Source organism: Vulpes lagopus, chromosome 9 (genome assembly GCF_018345385.1).
Source record: "Vulpes lagopus strain Blue_001 chromosome 9, ASM1834538v1, whole genome shotgun sequence".
Taxonomy (NCBI): domain Eukaryota; kingdom Metazoa; phylum Chordata; class Mammalia; order Carnivora; family Canidae; genus Vulpes; species Vulpes lagopus.
The window spans coordinates 65,721,846-65,748,752 of record NC_054832.1 but is presented as its reverse complement, the minus strand read 5'-3'; the positions used below and the strand labels follow the sequence as shown (position 1 = coordinate 65,748,752).

The 26,907-nt window shown below is 40.1% G+C and overlaps 1 protein-coding gene across 2 annotated transcripts in view; it reads right to left on the bottom strand.

Annotated features, from left to right (window-relative positions):
* Positions 1–20,697, bottom strand: part of LOC121498862 (cytochrome P450 7B1) — a 173,637-nt gene extending 152,940 nt beyond the window's left edge. The window contains exon 1 of one of the 2 annotated variants that reach the window (XM_041769172.1): positions 20,410–20,697. In XM_041769172.1, coding sequence (XP_041625106.1) covers positions 20,410–20,522 — 113 coding nt within the window. In that variant the 5' untranslated portion in view covers positions 20,523–20,697. Of the gene's footprint in view, positions 1–15,266; positions 15,869–20,409 lie in introns of those variants that run through there. The other variant, XM_041769174.1, reaches the window with a different exon arrangement.
* Between the last annotated feature and the right edge of the window lie 6,210 nt (positions 20,698–26,907).

Sequence of the window (26,907 nt, the reverse complement as noted above, 5' to 3'; positions counted from 1 at the left end):
TAAAACCAAAAAAAAATACAATACCTCCATATCTCAAATAGAATTTGGGGGAGAAATAAAACTATGGCTTAAGTCATAGTGCTGTAGGGCTATAATGGATATGAGATCTCCAGTACAAGCACCTCACTTCACAGGTGGGGATCCAGGGCACAAAGACGGTGAAAAATGTGCCCTGAATTTCAGAACTGGATGGAGTGGAATAGAACTCAAGCACAGCTCTGTTGACACACAGACCAAAGCCCTTTCTAGTATACTCTGCTGCCCTGCTATAAATGCCTATTAAAAGGGGCATGCATACTTTACACACTGATTATTTAAGGAGGCTTAATTTGCAATAAAGTGTTCATCTACCATAAAGAATAAAACTACTGAACCATAAATCTAAAACCAATATACTCCCCATAATAAACATTAAACAAACAATAACACAAGTAAAAACCCCCAGCAAGCTCCTGGAGAGCATAGCCATGCATTTGTTCCCACGGTTCCTGGCACACCAGGGTCACATGTATGCTGTGGGTGAACCCACAGTCCATCACTGGCCTCCTTAGGCTTCACACACGGCTGGTCACTAGAGCTATAAAAACTATCCAGGGGAAATCTGAACACCTTTTCCTTCTCCCATAAATCTCCCAGTAGCATGCAGAGATAATCCAAAAATTAATTGATCATTTAATTCAAAGATTAATTTGCAGCATGTAAATAATTTGAAGCTGTCACTAAAGACCTTAGTTGAGAGGATTTAGAACTATCACTCTGAACCCAGGGTGAACGCTGGTTTATGTGGGGAGTTTTGAAAACAATTTCCTCAGTCCTCACCAATTGCATCAGAATCTCAGGGGTGGGATCTGAGCACCATTTTTTTTTTTAATCAATACACTTTAATTCTGATACACTGTGAGAGCTAAGAGCTACTTGTTTGGAGATAGATGTTTGGTCAGGGAGGTCCTTCCCTCTTTTTTTCTTATATTTTCTACCCAGACTAGCAGAATTTTTTCAGTTTCAAGGGACAGAAACCCAACCTACTTAGGCTCAAAAGAAAACCTGCTCTTAAACCTGAAGTCAGGACTGAACGTGGCCCTGGGAGTGAGACGCACCAGGAGCTTGCTGCCCTCAGGATATCCACCTTTGGAGTCTCTCTCCCACTTGATGCCCTCCTGTGCCTGTTTTCCTAGCTCAAATTCTATGCCCAGTCCTGCCAATCACTCCCCGGCTTACTCCTTCAACTACTGTGCCTCTCACATGACAGGCAGCTCACAGGCAAAACCATTAATGCATAGCAGGAAGCACTGCCTTCTCCTCACCTAGCGTGTGCAGTGAACATGGCCAGAGAAAAGCATAATCCTGCTGATGAGACTCACTTTAAATCAATGACCTCAAATCTCAAGTGGCCCTCAATTCTGTCTAGCAATCATGCCACATTTCCCTACTCCATTCACTCTCCCATGTTGCTGAACAACTAAATCATATTTTCTCAAATTTCTAACACCTTGCCCCCCCTCCCCATTTTACTCTCATCTGATGACATTGCTTTCTACTTTACAGGAGAACTAAAGTAATCTGAGGACAACCTTCACAGGCTCTCAGCACCATATCCAGCCACCAACCAGCACTGCACACCCATGCTCTGCCTGCCTGCCTTATTCTACGAAGGGACAATTCAGGCTCCTGTGTAATACAACCCTCCTCTTGCACATGAGATCCTGCCTCGAATGGTTAATTCTGTGTCAATTTGACTAGGCCTTGGTGCCCAGACATGTGGTGAAACATTATCCTGACTATTCTTGTGAGGGTGTTTTTGGATCAGATTAACATTTAAATTGGTAGACTCTCAATAAATCAGATTGCTCTCCATAATGTTGATCAGCCTTATTCAACCAGTTAAAGGCCTGAATACACACACACACACACACACACACACACACACACACAAAGCCTGAATAGAACAAAAAAGGTGACTTCCTCCAAGCAAGAAGGGATTCTGCAGCAGATGGCCTCTGGACTTGAGCTGCAACATTGGCTCTTTACTGGGTCTTCAGCCTATTGGCTGCAAATTTTGGACTTGCCAACTTCCATAATCACATGAGCCAATTCTTTATAATATATGTATTTATTATACACTCACACCCACACACACAACCTTATTGGTTCTGTTTCTCTGGAGAACCCTGACTAATACACCATCCCTCTCATTAACATAAGAAATTCTGTCTAGAAATTCTTACCTCTCTGGTGTATATCATCATTTTCTCTTTCTATAGGATCCTACCCATTTGCATTCAAAAATCCTGTCATTTTTCTTACATATATCTAAAAAAAAACAAAAAAACACCTTGCTTAATTAAATGTCCCCCATCAGCTCCGGCCCCCATTTCTCTGATTCCTTCTGCAACAAAACTTTTTGAACAATCTTTGTTGAAAGATTTATCTGTAGTCACTGCCTTCAATTTCATTCCTCCCTTTTTCCATTAAGCCTCCCCCAAACAGGTTTTCAGTAATTCCACTCCACAAAAACTTACCTTGTTAAGATCAACAGTGGTCTCTATCTCAGTAAATTCAAGAGTCATTTCTTGGTCCTCTTCTCACCTGACTTGTCAGCAGCATTCAGTACAGTTCATCAGTCTTTCTTCCTTGACATGATTTCTTCACTTGGACACCATACTCCAAGGGTTTCCTTCTACCTTACTGATTGCCCCTTGCCAGTACTCCTTCACTTAAATTCTGAATGTGAGAGTAGCTAAGGCTCAACCTTTGGTCCTTCTGCTCTTTTAGGCCTACACTATCCCCTTACACTCATCTACTATCATTGCCTTACTTCTCTATCTACATACTAATGACCCACAAATTTGTATCTCCAATCCAGACCTCTCTCCTGACCCTGAGACTCAAATATCCAACTGCCCACAGAGCATGTTCATTTAACTGTCCAAAGCCACTGATCTTCCCTCCCAAATCCACCCAATCTGCAGTTCTCTACATGAATTCATGGCAATTTCATCCTTCAGTTGTCAAGAAATCTTAGAGTCTCACTTCTCTCTTCCAGGAAATCTTGACAATTCTACCTTCAAAATCTAATCAGCTTCTGACTATTTTCACTACTTCCACTGCCAAAAACCCATTTGACCCAAGTCACAATCACTTCTTAACCTCCTGGTGGTTTGTGGCCTCCACCCTTCTCTCTATGCTGCAGCCAGAGTGATCATTTTATTTATTTATTTATTTATTTATTTATTTATTTATTTATTTATTTATTTATTTATTTTTTAATTTATTTTATTTATTTATTTTTTTTTATTTATGATAGTCACAGAGAGAGGGAGAGAGAGAGAGAGAGAGAGGCAGAGACACAGGCAGAGGGAGAAGCAGGCTCCATGCACCGGGAGCCCGATGTGGAATACGATCCGGGTCTCCAGGATCGTGCCCTGGGCCAAAGGCAGGCACCAAGCCACTGCGCCACCAGGGATCCCCAGAGTGATCATTTTAAATCACGAATCAGACTACCTGATTCCACTCTTGCTAATACTCCAATGGCTCCTCATTTTCCTAGGAATTAAAGCCAAAGCCTTACAATGGTCTTGAAGGCCTTTCACAATCTATTTATTAGTCCTCTGACCTGATTTTCAACAACATCATATCACATTTCTCTCCTGCAATGCTGGTCAGCTCACCATACACCAGAGACACCAGGCATGCCTCACCTTTCATTCCTTACACTGGTTGTTCCTTCTTACTGGAATGTTCACAATCTCCTCCTCCTCGATTCTTTCAATTCTTTGCTCAATATTACCTCCTCAATGATGGCTAACCTTATGACCCTATTAAAATTACAATTAGTCCCACTTTCAGATTCCTCTTATCCTGCTCTACTTTTTCCATAGCGTTTATTCACATGATATATAATTTACTTATTTATTTTGTTTGTATTTAATGTCTGTCCAAGTTCCACAAGTGCAGATTTTTTGTGTCTGTTTTGTTCACTGGCATTTCCCAAGCATCTAAAACAATGCCTGGCACATATTTTGACACTCAAGAAACATTTGTTGAGTGAATGAAGAAGGATGATGTTCAGCTAATCTCTTTGATTTTTGTTTGTTTATTAGTTAAATCTTCTCCTAATGTAGAACTGCTTCCCTCAAGATAAGACAAATGGCTGTTAGTCATACCCAGGTTCACATCTTTACAACTCTAGGACCATAAATGAATGGGATATACCCTGTCAACTGCAGTTTGAAAATTTCAGGTGGAAGACTCAGGTCATATGCCTTACCTTTAACCAATTACTTTGGCCTAGAAGACATATCTTGTGAAAGAATGGCAGATAACCTTTATATGTAACGTAAGATGTTGGTGAAGATATGACATTGATGAGCATTGTCCTGAGCTGGCAGTTACCTCAATTTATTTCTACTAACTACCCATCACTCTTTCCTTTTTCCCAATAAAAACCATGAAGGTAGAACTGAAAGAAAAATAATGTCTATGCATACAACTGCAAAGATAATTATATTAAGATAATACTATAACACAGCATCTCACAGACACTGAATATTCAATATATCCAAAAAGTGGACTCATACTCTTAGCCCCAAATCCTAGTAAACAGTCTCTATCTTATCAAATGGCCCAGTTCCAGTCACTCGGACCATAACAAAAGAGTAATCCTTACACCTTTCCCATCCCCTTCCTTCCATCTACACGTAATCTAATGCCAAGTCTAGTAGTTCCTTCTCCTAAGAATTTCTTTAATCTAGCCCCCCACCATCAACACTTGTTTTTCTGTGCTTTATCTCCATCCTGATTATCTATTATATTGAACAGTGGAATTGCTTGATTATTTATGTGTCTCTATAGATTTTGAGTTCCTTGAGGACAGAAACTGACTTTTATCTCTGTAGGTAAGCAATAAATATTTGTTCAATTGAACCAAAAGAACATACTAAGGGGAAACTAATGGATTTAAGAGATAGGTGTTGGGATAGAAAATCTACTTCTTTTGCCTTTATGATTGTTGAGAAATTCACGTCAGTACTAACAGTTGACACCAGTAGCCTCAACTTCTCCTCCCAGTGCAAGTCAGCCTTAGAAGATCATGTGAAAGAAACTAAGTAGGTAAACATGGACCAATGTAGGTGTTAAGCAATACTGAATTAATAGAGTAGGGAAATGTGAACACTGAAGACTGAGATTGGGACTTATTTGTATATATCTTCCCAATTCAGTTATAAACTCCTTGGAGGCAGAAATGGTATTTTATTCTCCTTTCTACTCACCTCGAGGTATCCCATGTTGTAGGAATTCAATAACTATTTACTAAATAGTGCATATCTGCTTTTCTGCAAGGGTCTGAGAAAAGAAACCTTTCATATTCATCCATCTGCCTCCAAAATTATTTCTGATCCTCCGGAGTAAAATAACTTGTGGAAAGTCTTACCTCAAATAAATAGCAGAGCTAGTATTCAAAATCCTCCTTATCTCTCTGGTTCTAAAGCCCTTACTCTCAAACATTCTGCCATATTGGCACCTGAAATATTCTGAATAAATGTAAATACGGGTGGTCAAATACCTCACCCTCTTCTATTTCACTTTTGTACCAAGGTTCTTCTGATTTGTTTTTTGAAATGGACTTCTTGTTTCTGATCTGAGTTCTGGGGACACGCTTAGATTTCCAAATGTCGTTACCCAATCCCATTCAAAGAACTCTTTTCTCTAATTCTCAAAAAGAATGTTGTTCTCAGTCTTCAGGAATGAGATGTTTCTTATGGTCCTGAACTCACTATGGGATTCAAGGTCTTAAAATCATTATATGTTGTGTATTATATGTTATAATGAGTATATCATTATACTCTTGTAGTTTACAAGTAGTCTAAGAGTAATTCCCAATAATTGGCTTAGCTCTAACTCACATGGAGACATATGTCATATTCTTTACAGTCCAACAGTGTATGTCAGGTTTCATATCCTTTTGTGAACCAAAAATGACTAAAAAGAAAAATGTCCACAGGCTTTATAGTCCATATTGTGATGAGCATTGGTTCTATTTAAGGATAGTTCTTTTTAAATTATTAATGTATTACTTATTGAGTACCTACAATAAGCCGGCATTTATTTCTAGGTGCTGGGGACATAGAGATGAATAAAAAGCAGACTCTGATTCTCATCCTAGTTGCTGACACACTGGCCAAGGAGCAATGTATATTGATTAATAATCATAATACATTGTGATGTGAAATCTAAGGTGCTGGTGGAGGCTGAAGGAGATAGTAAACTTTGCCTGAGAAGAAGCTGGAAAAGCTCCAGAGAGGTGCAGCTTTTATGTTAGGTCTAAAAGGTTAGAAAGAAGGGTATTGCAATGGAGTCAGAAGACATACTGTGTTTGAGGACACGTACATTGTGTATAGCTGAAATATGTGTAATCTGAGAGGTTAATGTGAGAATGGCAATGTCCCTATAGAATCAAATTATTCCCAAAGTGATTATCTAGTCTGACTTCCTTATTTACACATGTGAAAACTGAGGCTCAGAGAGAGTGAGAAATATTATCATGCCATTTCTTCTGTCATGGGAATTCCATTATTTCTGATTTCATAAATATCATGATCCTAGTTGTTCTAATAAAGATAAGTTTTCCAAGCTCTTTTCTTTCCTTTTGAAATGGATTTTTTAAAAGATTATACTTTTATTTATTTGTCAGAGAGAGAGAGAGAGAGAGAGAGCACAAGCAGGGGTAGCGGCAGGCAGAGGGAGAGGGAGAAGCAGGCTCCCCACCAAGCAGAAAGCCCAACATGGGGCTCGATCCCAGGACCCTGGGATCATGACCTGGGATGAAGGCAGAAGGTTCAGGAGCCCCTCTAAGTTATTTCCTTAACCTGGTAAATTGTAGAATTCCAATGAAAGCCTGGAGAGTAGTTGGAAAAGAAAAGCATGCACTACTATAGATTCTTCTTTACTTGATCTTACCAAGGCTTCAGAGACCTGTGAAAAATAAGCTCCAGATGTACCCAAAATTCTAGTCATTTTTCTAGTCAACCTGTGACAGGCAGTTGTAAAACAACAACAAAAAGACAATAGGGGAAGGTGAATAAATACGAAAGAAGAACAGTTTGTGAAAAGATGAAAACTTAGGGCTGGATATTTGTCAAAGAACATGATTACTATTTACAGAACTGTTAATCACAAATGTCATGGCAATGACACTCTTTTTTACGTAATAGTTTATCTCTCTAGTAAAAAAAATACACTCGACCCTTGGCTAGCAAATAAACTGCTGAACTTTTTTCACCTCGTTTTTGTTAAGTAGTTGAAAACAATATTCAATGTGGCACAAAGGAATCCAGGTTTACTTGAGACCTAAAATGAGGAAAATCCAAGAAGCATAGTAACACATATTATAGACCACCTGCAGGGTGCTTATGCTTATTGCTTACTGTTGTAGAGTAAATAGCTCTGAATCATTGTTATTATGGCTTTATTCCATGGTCCCTAAGAATGCTGTGGGAATTGGTTGTGGAATTGACAGAGACAGCTCTCCTTATATGTTTCTTCCCTATTTTTACTTTTATTGATAATAAATTCTAAATAAGGAGGGGGATTTGAAGATAAGCTTATGCATATCATATTAGAGTAATAAACTGTCATTGTTCAAAGCTGTTGACAAATGAAGACTGATCAATTTTAAGTGATTTCTTTTTAAAGATTTTATTTATTTATTTATTTATTTATTTATTTATTTATTTATTTATTCATGAGAGACACAAAGAGAGAGGCAGAGACATAGGCAGAGAGAGAAGTCGGCTCCATGCAGGGAGCCCGATGTGGGACTCGATCCCAGGTCTCCAGGATCAGCCCTGGGCCAAAGGCAGGCACTCAACCACTGAGCCACCCAGGCATCCCCAATTTTAAGTGATTAAATAACCTAGCATTATTCTAAATTTCCCAAAGAAGTCATGAGATGTCCTACAAATCTGAGTTATACTAAAATACCTGAAGGCCCTCTTACCCTATCATATAAACAGTGCTTGAGACTCTTTGGCTATGTGTTCCTAAGACACGAACAATTTTTAAAGTCCAAAAATAGATACTATTTCAGTTTTTGGTTCTATTTGGCCAGCATTTTTTCTCAAACATGACTGTTTTAAAGGAGTACAAATACAGAGTTTCAAAGAGGGACTGAGTTATCTTAGTCCCACTAAAGCAGATTGAGGAAACTGACATGAATCAGTCACTTTAGCTCCTAAAAAAGGAAAGACTAGCCCTTTAAAAATATTATAGTTGTCTATAAAGTGGAGCATAATTTACATATATCTTCCAATGCAGTGTAATTAAGAACATTTTCACCTACCTCCTCAACTTCATTAACTTATATTTAGAACTAGAGAAACTTTCTATAGTAGACACTCTAGTGAACAAAGGGAAAAACACAAGAACAAATAAAATATATAGATGCTTCTAGAATATGATTTTTTGCTTGAATATTTTTGGGATCTATATTTGTCTCAAGGTAAGGCAAACATAGCCTACGAAGTCAATCACAATATACCAGGGTTCAAGCATAAAATGAGAAGGAGTATTGTGCTAAGATGCACTCTAGCAAGACTATTCTATTATAGATTCATTCTGTAAAAAAAAACAAGCCCATGTAGCGTCATTTTGTAAAACAACAACAACAAAAAGACAATAGGGGAAGGTGAATAAATACAAAAGAAGAACAGTTTGTGAAGAGATGAAAACTTAGGGCTGGATCTTTGTCAAAGAACATGATTACCATTTACAGAACTGTTAATCACAAATGTCATGGCAATGACACTCTTTTTTATGTAATAGTTTATCTCTCTAGTAAAAAAAATACACTTGACCCTTGGCTAGCAAATAAACTGCTGAACTTTTTTCACCTCGTTTTTGTTAAGTAGTTGAAAACAATATTCAATGTGGCACAAAGGAATCCAGGTTTACTTGAGACCTAAAATGAGGAAAATCCAAGAAGCATAGCAACACATATTATAGACCACCTGCAGGTTGCTTATGCTTATTGCTTACTGTTGTAGAGTAAATAGCTCTGAATCATTGTTATTATGGCTTTATTCCATGGTCCCTAAGAATGCTGTGGGAATTGGTTTTCCACACCTTTCTTTTTTTGGTTAAAACATCCCATTTACAGAATAAGTTAGAAAAGCTATGTGGTGGCCATGTTATCCACAGCCAAAAGACTCTATCCACCTGCAGTGGGGTAGGTTCCATCTCCAAGGCCTCTCTGTATGGTAACTCTAGAGATTAAAATAAGAGGGGGAAAGTTCTATAAATAAATATGGAGAATTTCAGTATAGAGAGAAAACACTGATTTGAATCAATTCCTTTAGAAAAATAAAATTTTCGAAGCTTCTGCTTCTGGATTCCTTCCCTTAAAAAGTAAGTGCCATTTCAACTTCAAAATATGTCCTGTTTTTAGAATTGGGGTATTAAGCTACATACTATTGCCCACAAATGCATCAGAGTCACAAATGCTGTGGTCAAAAGTCTTTACCCTTCTTCAGTTGACTGGTGATTTCATATGTTCTAGAAATATTTTTATCTTTTGGCATGATGCTCTATACCATATGGCACAACACACTGACAAGCAAAAAGGGTAGAACTAGTTTGAAATATATACACATATATACACACATATATTTATACATTTATATATTCACACACACACACACACTGAATGTATAGTGAAAGAATTTGCATGTATGCCTGCAAAGAAATATAAGGGCAAAGTTACACATTCTGCATATAGTGCTGAGATTTTTGTCCATGTGAAAAAGTCAATCAAAATCCAAAGCAAGATTGAAAGTTCACTATAGGCCTGAAAGCATTCAAGAGACATATCAAGAACCACTACGCTTTGCTACATCGAGTAATATTTGAACTGTCTATAACACTCTCTCACACAATATTTAATGCTGCTTCTGCAAGTGCAACAGTAACTGCAGCAATGATAGGTGCAACAGCTTGTATAATCCACTTCTAAAGAATTGTTCAAATGGTAAATACACTAAACTGTCTTAAATTGATTCCCAAAGGGTGAAAAAGACTTACTCTTTGATTTCAGGTTGCTTCAACATTGTTTTCAACCCTCTGAAAACAGTGATCTTGAATCAAATTTTATAAGTTTTCAGATAGATTAAGGTGTCTCTTGGCCTGCTTACTATTCTTTGTGGTCAAGAGGCATGTTCCATAGAAGCAAACATAGAGGAAAAGCTTCCTGACAACGACTTCTTGGAGATGACCCCAAAAGCACAAGAAACAAGCAAAAATAAAGAAGTGGGACTACATCTAACCAAAAAGCTTTTGCACAGCAAATGAAACAATAAAATGAAAAAGCAACCTACAAAATGGGAGAAATATTTACAAACCATATATTTGCTGAAGCATTCATCTCCAAAATGTATAAGGAAGTCCTACAATTCAAATGGAAAGCAAACAAACAAAAAACTGATTTAAAAATGGACAAAGGAACTAAATAGACATTTTTCTTAAGAAGATGTATTAATGGCCGACAGGTTATGAAAAGGTGCTAATCATCAGGTTAATGCAAATAAAAACCAGAATGATATCACCCAGGATGCCTATTATCAAAAAACCAAGGGGTACATGGTTGGTTCAGTCACTTAAGCTTCTGATTCTTGATTTTGGTTCAGGTCATGTTCTAAAGTCATGGGATCAAGCCCCCTGCCTAGCTCTATGCTCAGTGGGGAGTCTGTTTGAGATTCTCCTACCCATGTGCACTCTCTCTCTCTCTCAAATAAATAAATGAATCTTAAAAAAATAAAAACAAAAACAAAGAATAACAAGTGTTGGCAAATAAGTGGAGAAAATGGGACCTTTATACAGTATGGGTGGGAATGTTGGTACCGCTATTCTGAATAGCAATACAGAATTTCTTCAAAAAATTAAAAATGAAACTACTGAATAATCCAGCAATCACATTTCTGGGTTTATATTCAAAAGAAAATGTTAATCAGGATCCCATGATATGCATTCCCATGTTCATTAAAGCATTATTCACAATAGCCAAGATATGGAAGCAATCTAAGTATCTATCTACAGATAAGTGGATAAAGAAAATGTGATATATAAATAAAACGGAATATTAGTAACCCCTAAAAAAGGTGGGAAATCCCACCATTTGAGATAACTTGGATGAAGCTGAAAGACATTACGTTAAGAAAAATAAGCCAAATGTAGGACAAATACTACATGATACCACATATAATTTATGGAATCTAAAATAGTCAAACTCAGAAGAAGAGAGTAGAACGAATAAACATTACTAGGGGCAAGAAGAGGGTGTAACAAAGAAGTATTAGTCAAAGGGTATAAAATTTCAGTTATACAAGACGAATAACTCCTAGAGATCTGTACAGTATTGTGCTTAGAGTTAATAATACTATATTACATACTTAAAAATCTGCTAAGAGCATAGATACTATGTCAAGTGTTCTTTTCATCATCATCATAAATAAAGATGGGAGGAAATTTGCATGTGATGGACATGTTTATGGCAGTTTCATGGATGTATACTTAACTACAAACTCATCAAATTATACATATTAAATATGTGCAGACTTGTATATGTCCAAAAGGGGAAAAAAGGGCAGGGGGACCTAGGAGAATAGGATCATTTGTCCTATTCTCCATTGTATCTGAAAAAAGGGCAGTCTGGGCAAGCAGTGAATCTTAAATTCTCTGCTAAATCATTAAATGAATAGGTGAAAAAGCCAGTGTATAAGATAAGGAAAAAGACGTATTTTCTCACATTGTCCATCAGATGTGACTTTCACACAGTCTAGTGCAAGAGGGAGATAGACTATTATTATTTGCTTTTCTTAGATTTAACACATTCTTCTTTTAAAGTCCTAAAATATGTCTTCTTGTCTTAATTAAATTTCCACTAGTAATGCTTAAAAGTTGTATTAGATCTTAATACTTTAGTTTTCAGTTAAGGGTAAATGTGTATGTCAGAACATTATTGCAAAGATTTAAAAAGAATAAGAGAAAAAGATAAAATAGTGTTAAATTTTTGGACATAAAGTTAAACTTGGTGGATCTGAATACTAGACTGCACTACATTTTGGTTGTATGACTTTGGAACATTATTTAAATGAGACTTACTTTTGACCTCTACAAAATGAGAAAAGTTATTGTGAGGGAAGACTCAATAAATTTAACAATTTAATAATGAATATGAAATACTTGCCTCTATGTCCAGTAGGCATAGGAAGTGCTCAAAAGTGTTGGCTGTTATTATTGTAACAAGTCAAAAATAATTTTATAGTATTATATACTCAATACACAAAAACAGATAAGAGTCAACAATACTATAGTAGCTAACCCTAAAGTGGTAACTGTCCATCGTCCAAAGAAGTTAATCCCCTCACATCTTGCCCCTAAAGGACAGCACTGCCAAAATGCAATATCATGACACTAAATCCTCACTAGACAAGACTGAGCAACAAGCCACTTGTCTTCCTGAGATAAAATTGTTTGGATGTTCATAGTTCCAAGTTACAGCTAAAACAAAGCAATGCTTTCACCAGGACAATTTTGATTTTCAAGCAGAAAACATGGTGTTTCTAATAGTTTATAAGTAATTATCCTACCATTATTGAAGCATACTAAGGACCAAAATGTGTGTGATTGTATGTGATTAACCAAACTAGGCTCAGCCCTTTCTCAAAGGAGCTCTGATCTGTTAAATAAAGTACACTGTCCACCTCTGCCAGAGAAGGGAATCATAAGCACAGTTATCAAATCCAGCACTTAGAACTAAAAGTTAATAGTACCTATGTTTAAACTCTGAATTTGAAGAAACAGGAATTTTAGGACTTGGCTGCACTCCAATTGCTATGTTTTCAGTTAGGTTTATGCTAAAGAATAACCATTGCACTGTTAGGTTCTCTATTTATAAATACTCATGATAGGTAAGCACTTGCTATGACATCTTCACTTTTTAATTACAGCAGCAGAAAACGTGTTATGTATGACATTTGATGAATCATTTTTGTATGCAGTTTGTATATTTTGACATCAATATCTACAACTCTAAAATATTCACATTAGAAATAAAGAATTACCACATCGAATTGTCCATTTATTTATTCATCCTTCATTTCTTATGACAAATATACACTGAGAAACTAGTCAGTAAAGTATCGAAAGTTTCTTCTTTATTATTATCAACTATTTAGGATAAAATTATGAGGAGAAATGACAATGGATTTAAATCCTGTTATGGTTGTACTTTTATTAAAATTTCTATTAATTTCTGTATTAAGCAATTATAGACTTAATTAATCCTTTCCACTTTCCTATAAACCAAAAAAAAAAAAGAAGAAAGAAAGAAAGAAAGAAAGAAAGAAAGAAAGAAAGAAAGAAAGAAAAAGAAATCCCATCCCAAATATTTCTGTGTTGAAAAAAATGCCAAAGCCATAAAAATGAGCACTCTGGCTATAAAAATGCACAATATAATAGATGTCACCTTCTCTTATTCAGCAAAGTAGCTTTCTATAATTTTGTCCTTTGCCTTTCACACAAGAGTAACGTGAGGTAGTTTCAGTGGGATTTTACTTTGGATAAAATACAAAAATACTCTCCTACAAGAGGTTGTTAATCTTTCTTCTATAGCTGATGGTTCTCTCTGCTCTACTACTTTTGGGAAGTCAGTGAAGCACAGCATCCCATCCCTCTAGGTCCCTTCAAATCCTCAGAGTCCTCTTTGCTTTATCCTCCACACTGTGGACAGCAGGATGCAGGGATGCACCACATCTGGGAAATCAGAAATCTGACTAGTTCACATCTGGATCTCAATGTCTATAGCCTATGACTTGTTTTCAAAATGATTTTAGAGAGTCAGAGATGTAGGATATATAACAAGCATTCAAAACTTACTTGTATATTGATGGATAAGTAAGAGAGACTGATGAGCAGCCCATAATGATCTGTGAAGTTTAGGACCTCAAGTTCTCAAATTACTATGCATTAAAATAGTGATGAAGGCACTGAGTATTTAGAAATATTCATTTTCTGTCCTACTCCTAATAGGTAACCAGCAAAGTCACCTAAGGCCCCGTCTTTCCCACTCTGAACTTTCTTGCAAAAGGCAGTGTAGTTTAAGGCCCAGGGCATGGCAGATACGGCCATTGTATTAGTTCTCTGTGGTTACTATAACAAATTACCACAAATCTGTGGCTTACACAACACAAATATTATCTTATCTTATTGTGTTAGTCTCTTCTTCTGAAAAATAGCTCGGTAACAGTTATCTCATGAACCACAGTGAAGGTTAAATGAGATAATATATGCAAAACATCTCAGGAGAAAGTGTGGCATAAAGTAGTGCCTCAACATTGTTCAATTCTGTCTTCCCTTATCTTCCTCTCAAAAGTCAACATGCTAGTGGGCTGGAGCTGGATACTGGATCCAGGTCCATTGGGCTTCATAACTATGCTCTTTGCCTTACACTACACTGTCTTCTACAAGAAGGTCTCACTGCTGGGAAACACTAAAGTCATGGAGGACTTGATATACATAAATAGTCCCACATTTCTAAGGTCATCACTCCAAGATTTTATTCTTATAGAGGTAATGGATTTATGCTGATCTAGTATAACTTTTTTTTTTTTAAAGATCGTATTTATTTGAGACAGAGACACAGAACAAGCAGAGAGGAGGAACAGTGGGAGAGGGAGAAGCAGACTCACTGCTGAGTAGGAAGCCTAACGCTGGGCTCAATCCCAGGACCCTGAGATCATGACCTGAACCAAAGGCAGATGCTTAACTGACTGAGCCACCTAGGCTCCCCTGACCTAGTATAAATTCTGAATTGATTTTTCTTAAGCAAACAAATACTATCTTCTAAGGGATAGCCATGATTTATCAGCAAATATGATCACAGCATTCAGTAATCCTTAGTGCTGACCCAATTCACAACATATTAAATGGTCACCTTGAAGGGCACACAAAGAAATAGTCAAGTGTCTTCAACGAGCTCACATGTTCCTATAATTACACAATTGGAAGATTCTCTACCTTCAGAACCTTCTCCTTTTTAAGTTATAAAATAAAACAGCAAGGCAAGCCTGAAATCTGTCTCAAATGGTAACAAGACCAATCCAAACACTTAAGTTTCATAAGGGAAAGTGTAGCACCACACATAACTGATTACTCCTTGCCACAAATGTGCCTGGATATCTCTCTAGCACCTCCTATGTAAAAACATTAAAACCCACCTGTTAAATTCAGCACAATCTTGAGTAGAAAATTACTTTGCTTTCAGCTGCCCACATCTTTGTCCTATACTTTGTTATGAGAAAAGAGGAAGAAACAAGAAAAAATCCACTAGTGATTGCAACCTAGCTCTTCTGATTATCTAGGGAGTGGTAACAATTTGAGAGATCCAGAACACCATGGGTCTTGTTTGGGAGCAATCCATTAGAATGTGGAAATAACTGACCTATGTGATACAGTGATGTCAACAAATCAACATTTCAAAATAACACATTATCCATATAACCTTGACATCTTACAACTTGAAATCACTGAACTTTTACTTTGGCTCATACTAATCTTAACAGCATTTAAATCTTATTTCTTACCAATTACAGCATTTGGGGGGCAAAGGGATATGTGTGTTGGGGAAGAGGGATGCAAGAGGGAAGGAAAACCATCCCATTTTTCTCCTAAACAGTAACTAGGATAAAAAGGTTTCTGGGTAGTGACAAAGAAACCTAAAGGTACGAGTCAATTGTCTTTGAAGTTGATATCATACTTTACAAATTGTGTTTACATTTCTCATGCACTTCGCTTCTCACTTCTACCTTGTGTGGTAGCTGCTCTTTCCATTTTCCAGTTAGGCATAGTCAGGGGTCACAGAATTCATGGATCTTTTGAATCTCTTGCTGAGGAAGGAGATTCTCTCTGAGGTAGTCTGGAAAACGTCATTTGGTGAGGCAAACCTCTTCTGGGCTCACTCTTTGAGGTGTTTTTCCAGTTGAAGATTTACATAGTGCAAGTTCAGTTGTGCTCTCAGGACCTACTATTCTCTAATAGCACCTTCAGAAGAGTCTCAGCTGGGTCAAAACCTTAATCTTAGTCCAGTAAGACTCTGACCTCCAGAACTGTAAGAAAATAAGTCTGTGCGTCTTAAACCACTGAATTTGTAAAAATTTGGTATAGCAGCAATAGGAAACTAGTGCAATTTTGGTAGTTGAAAGTGGCATCCTGCTGTGACAAATACCTAGACTTGGGGAATGGGCAGAGGTTGGAAGAATTTTGAGGAAGACGACAGAAAAATATCCAGACTGCCATGAACAGATGTAGAAATACAGATGATAGCAACTCCCCTAGTAAGGACTCAGAAGAAAGTGAGAACTGTGGGAGAGAACATAAATATCATCTAAAAGCCTAATAGATCATAAGTTAAAGCCTGAATAGACCATAAGTAAAAATATTAACATTAAAGGCACAGCTAGTGAGGCCTCAGATTATATGAGGACATGCCACTGTGAACTGGACGAAAGGGATCCTTGTCTTAGAGTTGCAGAAAGCTCATCTACATTGTGTCCTGCAGTTATGTGGAAAGCAGAATCTATACAGGATGAACTTGGATATTGAGCTGAGGAGATTTCTAAGCAAAGTGTTGAAGGAGCAGCCCAGTTTGTCCTGTTGCTTATAGTAAAATGTGAGAGGAAAAATGTAGAAGTAGGGAAGAATTCTTGGGCACCAAGGACCCAGGAACTGATGTTTTGGGAAATTCTCAGCCTATCCAGACTGCAAACTCAGAGATTCACTGTCAAGAAAGACTGCTTTGGAGAGAAAGCCAAGCATGTTGCTGGACAAATTTTTCTAGTGCCTGGGAAAAATCAAAAGGATGGAGTATTCTGTTAAAATCAGGGATAGATGGAGACCAGCCTTAAAGCTTCCCTCGATAGAGCTAGTTTTTAGTCATTCAGGCCAAGCTTAATTTAGCTTATTTTGTGAGGCTAACTTGATCTGGATTATTTCTAGCCTATGCCTCTGGAAATGATAAGCAAAACTTGAATTGTTTCCCAAGGTTTATATGAGGTAAGCACTGAAAACTGTAATAATGTAACCCATTACTGTGAAGATAAAACACTCACTGCTCTCTCACTACATAAGCCACTTTATAAAAATATACCCGAGACTCATTCCATGTTCTGGTTTGAGCACTTCCAGTCTGCGAACTGTCTTTCTGTTGTGTGCACAATTATTTCTTACTAATTACCACTTCAGTGATTCATTGGCTATTTTGAACTTTTGACATTCAGTCATACACACTCATTCACATGTAGAGTATTAGTCAATCATTGAAAAGATTATTCATGTGACTGTTTCCCCTTAGCCATGACAAAAAAAAAAAAAAAATATGCCAGGAATATAAATGGTATAATCCAAGAAAAATCTGTGGAGGAACCTCTTCTCATCGAGTCAATCCTTCCGTACATGGAAGACCCATGATGTTCATGGGAATTTTTGTCCTAGGATGGATCATATCAAGATCCCCACACTAATTTAAATGATTTAAATGGTGAGATTTGGGACTTTCGCGTTGAATGAGATTTATATGAGATCTTGGACCTTGTAATAGGTTGAGATTTTTGTGAATGTTGGGTGGGGTGATATATTTTGCATGTAAAATGGACATAAATCTTTGGAGGTTAGGGGGAGTACTGTGGGAGGAAGAATAATGTTTCCCAAATACATCCATGTGTTAATCCCCCAAACCTATGAATATGTTACCTTACATGACAAAAAGGACTTTGCAGATGTGACTAAATTAAGGACCTTGAGATGGGAAGATTATCCTGGATTATCTGGGTGAGTTCAACATAATCACAAGGGTTCTTATAAAATAGAGGCAGGAGTATTAGAGTATGAAAAAAAAAATTGAACTCTGGTGGTCTTTAGAAACTAGAAGAGATAAGGAAATGGATTCTCCCTAGGTCCACCAAAAGTAATGCAGTCCTGCCAACACCTTGATAGAGGCCAGTATGCTGGGGGAACAGAGGACTAGCTGAGGACAAAAAGCACATTGACAAGTCCTTGAAATAGGTGAGTGGCATTGCTCTACAGACTCAACTGTCTCGATGTTCACACTTTGCTAAGGGCAGAAGGCAATCTTAGCCCGACCCCCCAGGGTCCTGTAAGCCTACTTCAACATATAAAAATTTCCTTGGAAATTTCCCTTTATCTCTCAACCCCCAAGATACGTGTTGGCAATCATCCTCTAAGCACATGGCCCACCGATATACATCTTTAGGGTCTCATGACTCAGGTTTTATTAGACGGTAATAAGTGATCTTTTCCCAACTATATCCAGCCCCCTCAAGGTCCTGGAAACCTTGCTTCCAAAATTCGTTAGAGAGTACACGATCCTCAAACCTCTCCCAACTCCCAAGTATATAAAGAGCCACCCCTCACAGGCCTGGAGCAGCAGCTATTCCTGCCCACGGGTACTGTCCCAGTGCTTTAATAAAATCACCATTTTGCACCACAGACGTCTCAAGAATTCTATCTTGGTTGTTGGCTCCGGGCCTCACCCCACCAAACCTCACCTATATTCCAAAACTTCAACTGAGGCCCATTTCAGACTTCTAATTTCCAGAACTGCACGATTTAAAAATCGGTTACTGCCCCCTCCCTATCATATTTTCTGTGGACACTTTCCTCTATTCATAATAAGCTCTTTAATTCTAAGTGTCCCCTTTAACACATATATACTTTAGTGCCACTCTGTATTTCATTTATTTAGAAGAACTTACCCATTTTATATTTATTTTATATTGTTCTGATAGGACTTTGTCATTTTTACACGGAATGGGAGGTAGGGAAAGAGTGATAGAGACATGTTTGTTTTCAAGTTGGCCTTGCTAACCAGACTCTGTTTTCATATGTTGTCTTTATCATAATTTAGAGAGTATCTATACATACATAAGTCAATTATTGGTAAAAAGTGGTGATTTTTAAAAACATATGTATCTAATTATCGACTTGCTGGATATGAACTGAGGTTCCTAGCACCACCTGAATCATATCTTGAATTTATCGATTTTAAATGTGGTGTTGGCGAGGCATAGACACTGTGGAAGATGGAACCTACAAAGAATCAAGTAACACTGAAATTTTTTTTTTTTTTTATGATAGTCATACAGAGAGAAAGAGAGAGAGGCAGAGACACAGGCAGAGGGAGAAGCAGGCTCCATGCACCGGGAGCCTGATGTGGGATTCGATCCCGGGTCTCCAGGATCGCGCCCTGGGCCAAAGGCAGGCGCCAAACCGCTGCGCCACCCAGGGATCCCAGCACTGAAATTTAACTATCCTAAATCCTCACGTTGGGCTCTAAAGCAAGAGCACAGCCATTGGAAAAGACAACCTGGGGGCGGGAATGGCACATCCCAGGAAAAATCACTAAAAATTTTCATGGGGTGGGGGGGGTGGGGAGCAAAAGCTGCCTTCTGGAGTATTCATCCATGCACATTCTAGAAACGTCCACAGGTATTCGAACACAGTGCAACGGTGCCATTTCCCCCAAACTATTGAGAAACAACCTGTATCGCACACATCCTTACTCACATCAACACATCCGAGTGTACATGTGCATACGCGCGCACGCACACGTGTATGCCAGACCTAATCCCAAGCAGAAAACACAATGATTTCGACTGAATGCTTTTATTTTGCATACGCGTCTAGTTCCACATTTCCAATCAGTCAAAGAAGCGACGCACTTTTTAGCGTGCTGTCACCGCTCCTGTTGTAATGGCGCGAACACGGTGACTGCACAGGACGCACCGCACGCGCTCCTGCAGCAGCGAACTCCCGCGGAGTAAACTGAGGCACAGAGGAAACACGCAGAGACAGGGACCAGACCGCATCCTGCCATTTTCCTTCCTCTTCACTTTTAACTGAATGAAGAAATGTCGAGGAAACTCCCCCTCGAAACGCTCGCGCTCGCCGAGTTCCAGGCCACGAAGCATCAACCCGCTCACCGAAACGCAGCGGCAAACTGCGTCTGCTCCGCTCGGGAGCCGCGCGCCGCACAGCGAACGACGCAAAGCCTGGGCTCGGCGCACACGACCGACCCGGGAGCAGCGACTCGAATTTCGAATTCGGTCCCGGCGCTTTAATACGCCTGCGGACGTGCGGGGAGGGGAGGGAGGGGAGGAAGGGGCCTTTGTCACCACACACGGTCCCGAGGCGCCGCCGCCCGCGCAAGCTCGGACTGGGCGCACCTGGAATCCCGGCGGGGGGCGGGGGGCCCCTCGGGAGCCGGGTCGCGCTCGGCCCGCGGGGACCAGCGCGCATGCGTGGCCCGGGAGCCCGGCCGCGCGGCGAGGCCGCGGGGGCGCTTACCTGGTGCGCCGGGCGCGCAGGCACAGGGCCCAGAGCAGCAGGGCCGCGGCGAGGACCAGGCCCGGGACGCTGGGCAGCGGCGGCAGCGACGGCTCCAGCCAGAGGAGGCCCATGCCCGCGGACTCGTCTTCCGCCGCCCGGTTCCCGCGCGGCCGCAGCGCACAGCCAGGGGCCCTCGGGGCGGCGACACTGCTGCCTCCCGCGGCGTCTGTCGGCGGCTCCCCACGCCCCCGCCCGGTCCGGGCGCCAGAGGCGGGCCTGCTCGCGGCGCTGCCGGGAATGCCGCCGCGGGCCCCCGAGCTAGGCTCAAAGTTCTCGCCTTCCCCTCCCTCCCCCGGCCCGGCCCCCAGCCGCGCGCACCGCCCCGCTCGGCGACCGCCTCCGGCCCGGCGGCTCCCGGAGACCTGCGGCCGGGAGGAGGGCCCGGGAAGCGGGGGCAGGGGTTAGGGGCGCCCGGCGACGAAGCTCGGGAGGCCCGCAGGACGGAGACTCCTGTTCAGCTCTGGAAGCGAGTCCCCAGCCGCGCGCCTCCTCCGGACGGCGCCGGGACTGTGCAGGGGCTCCGGGGCCGCGACCCCGGCGGGCGGGCAGAGCCGCTGTGCACCGCTGCGGCGCGCGCCGCCTGTGAGCTCGCACGCCGTTGAGAGCCTACTACGTGCAGACGCTTGTCCGCGGGGCCGGGGTGCAGAGCGGGCCGGAGGGACCCGGGTCCCGGCCTATTGCAGAACGACGCGAAGGGCCGAAATAGAAGCGGTACCTGCCCTACAGGTGGTTCTTACAAGGGATGAGGGAGAGACTTTTAAAATGCTTCTGCCAGAGCAAGGCCCACTCGCCAGGGACTTCACGCGTGTTTATTTACCACCCTCCATTCCAAACCTGTGATGCAATATTTGGCAGTATTTTAGGGGACATATAGTGACACTCTGGCCAATTTACCCTCGTTGCTCAGTTCCTAAGTAACGAATAGCCTTTCTAACCAGACTACTCCAAGCCCACTGTGTTTTCTACTTTATGGAAGATTTTATTATGTTAACAAGGTTCTCCGGAGTATTCTAACAACTTGGGGACTGATGGCCATACCTGAGACCTTTGACCTTTCCAGTCCATCCTCCCCCTTGCACATCCCCACAACACACACCTATTCGCTTTTGCCCTGTTCAGAACTCTTAATGATTGCCTTTGTGACAAACTCATAAATCTTCCATCTGCGATGAGAAGCCCTCCACAATCTGGCCCCATTGTATAACTCCCACAGCTGGTACAGTTCCATGTACACTAAATCTTGAGCCTCCTTCTTCATCACAGTCAGCCCTTTTACACCTTTGCTTATGATATTCACTCTGCCTGAAAAGTTTTCCTCTCTTCCCTAAATACTAAAAATTCTACCTACCGCTCAAGGCCCAATTCAAATCCCACTTCCTTCTAGAAATTATCCCTATCTCTTCTTTTGTAATTAGGCTCTTCATCCTCCATACTTTGAACACCATCTCAACTTTGTGCCCCGTCACATTTTTCTATCATGTCTGAGTTATTTCTGTCTTTCCTGCTATGGAAGGTGGGAACCATCTCTCAGACAACCTCGTCTGCACCCACTCTTTTGCCTCCCCCACCCGAATCCCCGCCCTGGAGTTGAGATGACATAGTTGTAAGTATTTGCATGTGCCTGGCTCTTAATACTCCATAACTGAATTACTGAGGCACTGTTGTCCTTGGCCTTAAAGCTGTAAACGGCTGGGCTAGCATTAGAACTCCAATGCTTATGAGTATCTTCTTTGATTTTTATTCCAGGGTCTTTCTACTGCCTCTCCTTCCTCCTGTTGTAAATTCAAATTTCCAGGAAATCCAAAAGGATCCAGTGAGCCAACAGCTACTTTGTCTCCTCCAAGGGAAAACAAATTGGTTTCCATCACTGGCCGGCAGAGCCAGTTTACAGGACCAGGATGATATCCATACTGTGCATCTCAACAACCACTGCAGAACACCTCTCACCAATTTTCACAAGGATCCTCAACTTTTTCTTTCATTTTCCATTTGATCTCCTGCATGATGCTTCTGTTTGAAAATATAGGTAAAAATATTAAGCATTAATCCATCTATTAAATATTTATGCACTAGGCACCATGCTAAACATTTTATTTCATAGCAATAGTAACAAACACCTGCAATTAATCACACTCTTTTAGGGAAGTGGAAGAAGGAAGACCACACTGTCACCTACTAGATTTGGTTAGCAACTGTGTCATATTCCTATAGTATCTGTATAATATTTTACTTTGAACACTTTATGGTATACACTTAATACATTTTGAATGTATGTTTCTCTTGTATTTTCCATTTATTTTAAAAGGGACCTCCATTCTGTAAACTGACCTGGTTCAAATAAAATTGAAAGACATTTTTTATCGTTATCTTTTGTCACCCAGCATCAGCATCATTACATTCAATCTAGTTCAGTTTACTTTACCTCTGAAATGCCTTAATTCTCATCACTTTTCTGACAGAGATGAGTAGTTGCTCCTCTGTTTCTGCTTCCCCCTTGCTTCTCAGTAACAGTCCTTGATTTTTAACTGAACATTTGACTGTCCATTAAAAAGACTGCTTTCCCAGCCTTCTTGTGGTTAGATGTGACTATGCAGCCAAGTTCTCACCAGTAAGCTAAGTTCAAGTGTTATTTGAGGAAAGTGCCCTTAACAGGTATGAACAGACCCTTTTGCTTCCTTCCTTCCCCTTTCCACTGCTTTGAACGTGGACACTATGCCTGGAACTCAAACAGCCAGCTTCGTACATATAAATATATTCCAAATACTGCATTTGGTATTATTTGTTGTTTATATGAAATTCAAATTTAATTGGGAATCCTATATTTTTATTACTAAATTTGGCAATGCTAGGTTAATTCCTACACAGGGGTTCATAAGGTATATGGGAGAGGCAACTGAAAAATTCTTACTGTCCAGCTGTCCCCTTCAGAAACAAACCACAGGTTTTTCCTCAACCTTGTTTACCAATGTTAGTGTCTTATGTGCCTTGGCTGTACTAATTAGACCAGGGTTAACGGACCTAAAAGAGTCATTGGGTAGCACTTAGACTTTGAGGCTTGCAGATGTGGAAGTATGTTTAATATAGAAAATATCCGGCCTAGTCATATTCCTCCAGAAAATATTGATTGTGAAACATGTGGAGAGAGAGAAATACAAGCAAAAAACAGAAAAATCAGAGAGAGTAAAGAGAGACAGTGATATATTCAAGTCTCTAAAGTAAGAGCCATGAAAATTCAGATGACAGATCATCCACCAGTTTCCCCCACCTTTCCAGGTGACCCTCATCTGCCAGTTGGCCAGAGCTGCCAGCTTCTTTCTCTGCCCTTTCTAATCTAATCTTGAATTCTGGCCCAATTTCCCTTGTGGCCTTTTCCTTTCCTTTTAAAGAGTATGTTTGGAAGTCTTCAAAATTTGAATTCTGATTTATCCCTCTGCTTTTCACGTATCTTCTAATTCTTCTGCTCTATTCTCTTTGATAATACTGATACACTGGATTGACACTTCCAAAATCCACCTTCGTAGTCAACAACATTTTGTTAAGTGTAGATTTTGTTCATGGCACTATACTTGGCCTGCTGGAACTATAAAAATGAATGAGATGACCTTTCCTTCAGAGCTGGGACTAAGAAAACAAAAAGGATTGACATCAGAAAGAAGAACTAAAAGAGGCCAGTCTACATGAGATTGTGGTGTGACAATGGGGAGATTATAAACACATGCAGTCATAGGACTTTAATTTTGTGAATTCCTGGGAAGCAAATAATGTGCTAGAGAAAGAGTGGATTACATTCTGGCTTCAGTTGTTGGGAAATATTTGAAAATACCACTGTGAAAACTTTAAAGTGGATTCCACACATTTTTTTCCCCCAATATCAGCAAGTTCCTAAAATTGGATATGATTACTCAAGCCTGAAAGGTAGTGTCGACTTTTGACATAAATATCTGTTGGGTTTTACATCATATCTATAACTAAATAATGATTGTAGTTATCTTTCCCCCTTCTTTGTGAGCTCTGTCTTGACTTTGATTTCATTTCTTTTTCTGTAGAATTAAGACCCCTTCTGGGCAAAACTGTGAAGCAGAGGAAGGAAAGGAAAAAAGAATGTGGATTGAGAGGACCTGCCAAGTACCAGGTACTGCTTTATATTACATCCATTGTTTCATCTAATCTTTAAAACTGATATCAAATGTAGGTATTAATTTCCTTTTACATAACAGAGAGACAAGACTCAGTTTTAGAGCACTCGTGGTTAGTCTGCTCCTCCATTCCACTGCAAAGTTGCCCCTCCTGTCGCTGTATCATCTTGGCTAACTAACCTTTCTTTCACTAACCTTTCACCATATCTGTTCAGCCATTCTTATCTCCATTTTTGGAGATATGAATGGAGAGATATTTTGGAGATATGAATCCTGTTTTTACCTGGAGCTGCCCATAACCAAGATACCCCATGACGACAAATGGGCCTCTGTTTTGTACCTTGGCCTACAGCAGCTCCAACTCTGAGGCTAATCTCAGTTTTCCCATCTGTAAAATGATACAAGATTACCTTCCCTCTAGGTTTATGAGGATTAAGTTGAGAGGAGTAGATATATGACAATAGAAATGCCTGCATCTTCTCCCTTTTTCACATTCGAACACCTTCCGTTTCACTGACATAGGGTTTAAGTAGAAATGAGTGAATCAGACAAATTCAGCCCAGCTGAGGTGTTAGCATGTTGACATGCTACTTCTGCCTAATTAAAATATAAAATGTGCCACTTTCTTGTTTCCTTAAGGTGACTATCCTGCTTGTGGCTGAGATGGCCACAATAATGGTATATACTAAGACCTGAGATTGCTATTAGCCTGAAAGTTACTGTTTAGTTGTCGCATTGTAAAGAGTGAGGCATTTTAGATACTAGCCCTAAACCTGACTGCAGTTATCTTAAATTACAATCACTTCCTCTTATTCTGGATTTCTTTACAATTTAAACAATGGTACTTATTTTCTTTTTAGTTTTCTCTTCTCCCAAAAAGGCAGTTTATAGTATTAAGTTAGCACTCAGCTTACATTTATAGACATGGCAGGCAAAAATGCTTATTAAATAAAATGCTGTTGAGTGACTAGAGTGACCCAACAATAGAGACTGTATTACATTTAAATCTCTTTTTTTTATTTATTTATTTATGATAGTCACAGAGAGAGAGAGAGAGAGAGAGAGAGAGAGGCAGAGACACAGGCAGAGGGAGAAGCAGGCTCCATGCACCGGGAGCCCGATGTGGGATTCGATCCCGGGTCTCCAGGATCGCGCCCCGGACCAAAGGCAGGCGCCAAACCGCTGCGCCACCCAGGGATCCCTAAATCTCTTTTTTAAAAAGTACAATTTTAGGTGAGACCGGGATGTAATTATTTTGAAGCAGCTTTAAAAATGGTAGAACAGATGGCTCTGATTATCTCTAAGAGGCAAGGAATAGATTAAATAGTTTTGTCATTTCTTGTTTAATAGTCTTGGCATTACTTATACACACTTGAATTTTGAATACTCTGGCTTATAAATTCACAATCCTGTGTTAAACCTTACTTCATTCTCACGATCTGACCCTACTTCCTATGCCAGTATTTGAGATTTATTCTCTCTCTGTCTCTGACTCACTTACTGCCTTTTCCAACATTTCATTTCCCAATCAGCCCTTCAAATGAGATTTCTGAGGACAGAAAGTACAAGGATTTCTCTGAGCATTCCTTTACATGTGAACCATTCCCACTACCCTCACTCTCCAGCTATAGCAGAGTTCTGTTCACTAAAGGAAAGTTTATATAGACTCAAAAACTTTTTCTTTTCTTTTTGTTGGAGTCAGGCTGGTTCTTGGAGAAGCAACAAAGTGTCTGAAGTAAAATCTGCCCACACCACCTCTCTCCTACTAGGTTCTGCTATTTCTACCTGTTACAGGAGAAGTCCTGGGAAACAGACTCAGAGAGAGACCAGTGCAGGCGTTTATTATTATTATTAGGGCAGGCTCTCAGAATCAGCACCAGGGGTGGGAGAGTAAAGCAAACACATGGACAGAGGGAGAATTTGGGCTGAGATGCAAGTTTCAACAAGACTCAGCCCCTCAGGATAACTAGAACTCAGATGGCTCTCCTGAGTTTGTTGCAAAATAGGATGAAGGATTAGATCTTTAGAGCACAATAGCAATATGCTATTGCTTGTGGACTCTCCTCAGGATAGTGAAGACAGTGACCTTAGACAAGGGAGTTCTCTTTAGCTGAAGACAGTTTCTGAAAGCAGCTGGTGAACCCAGAAGCTGGAAGTACAAATCCTCCCATTCTGACAGACAGTCTGAGCAACACAACACAGTGCCCACTAAATACATAGGGTCTACTATGGTGCTACAGAAATAAATCAGGGGCAGGGGCACCTGCCTGACACAGTTGATAGAGTATGTGACTATTGATCTCAGGGTTGTAAATTTAAG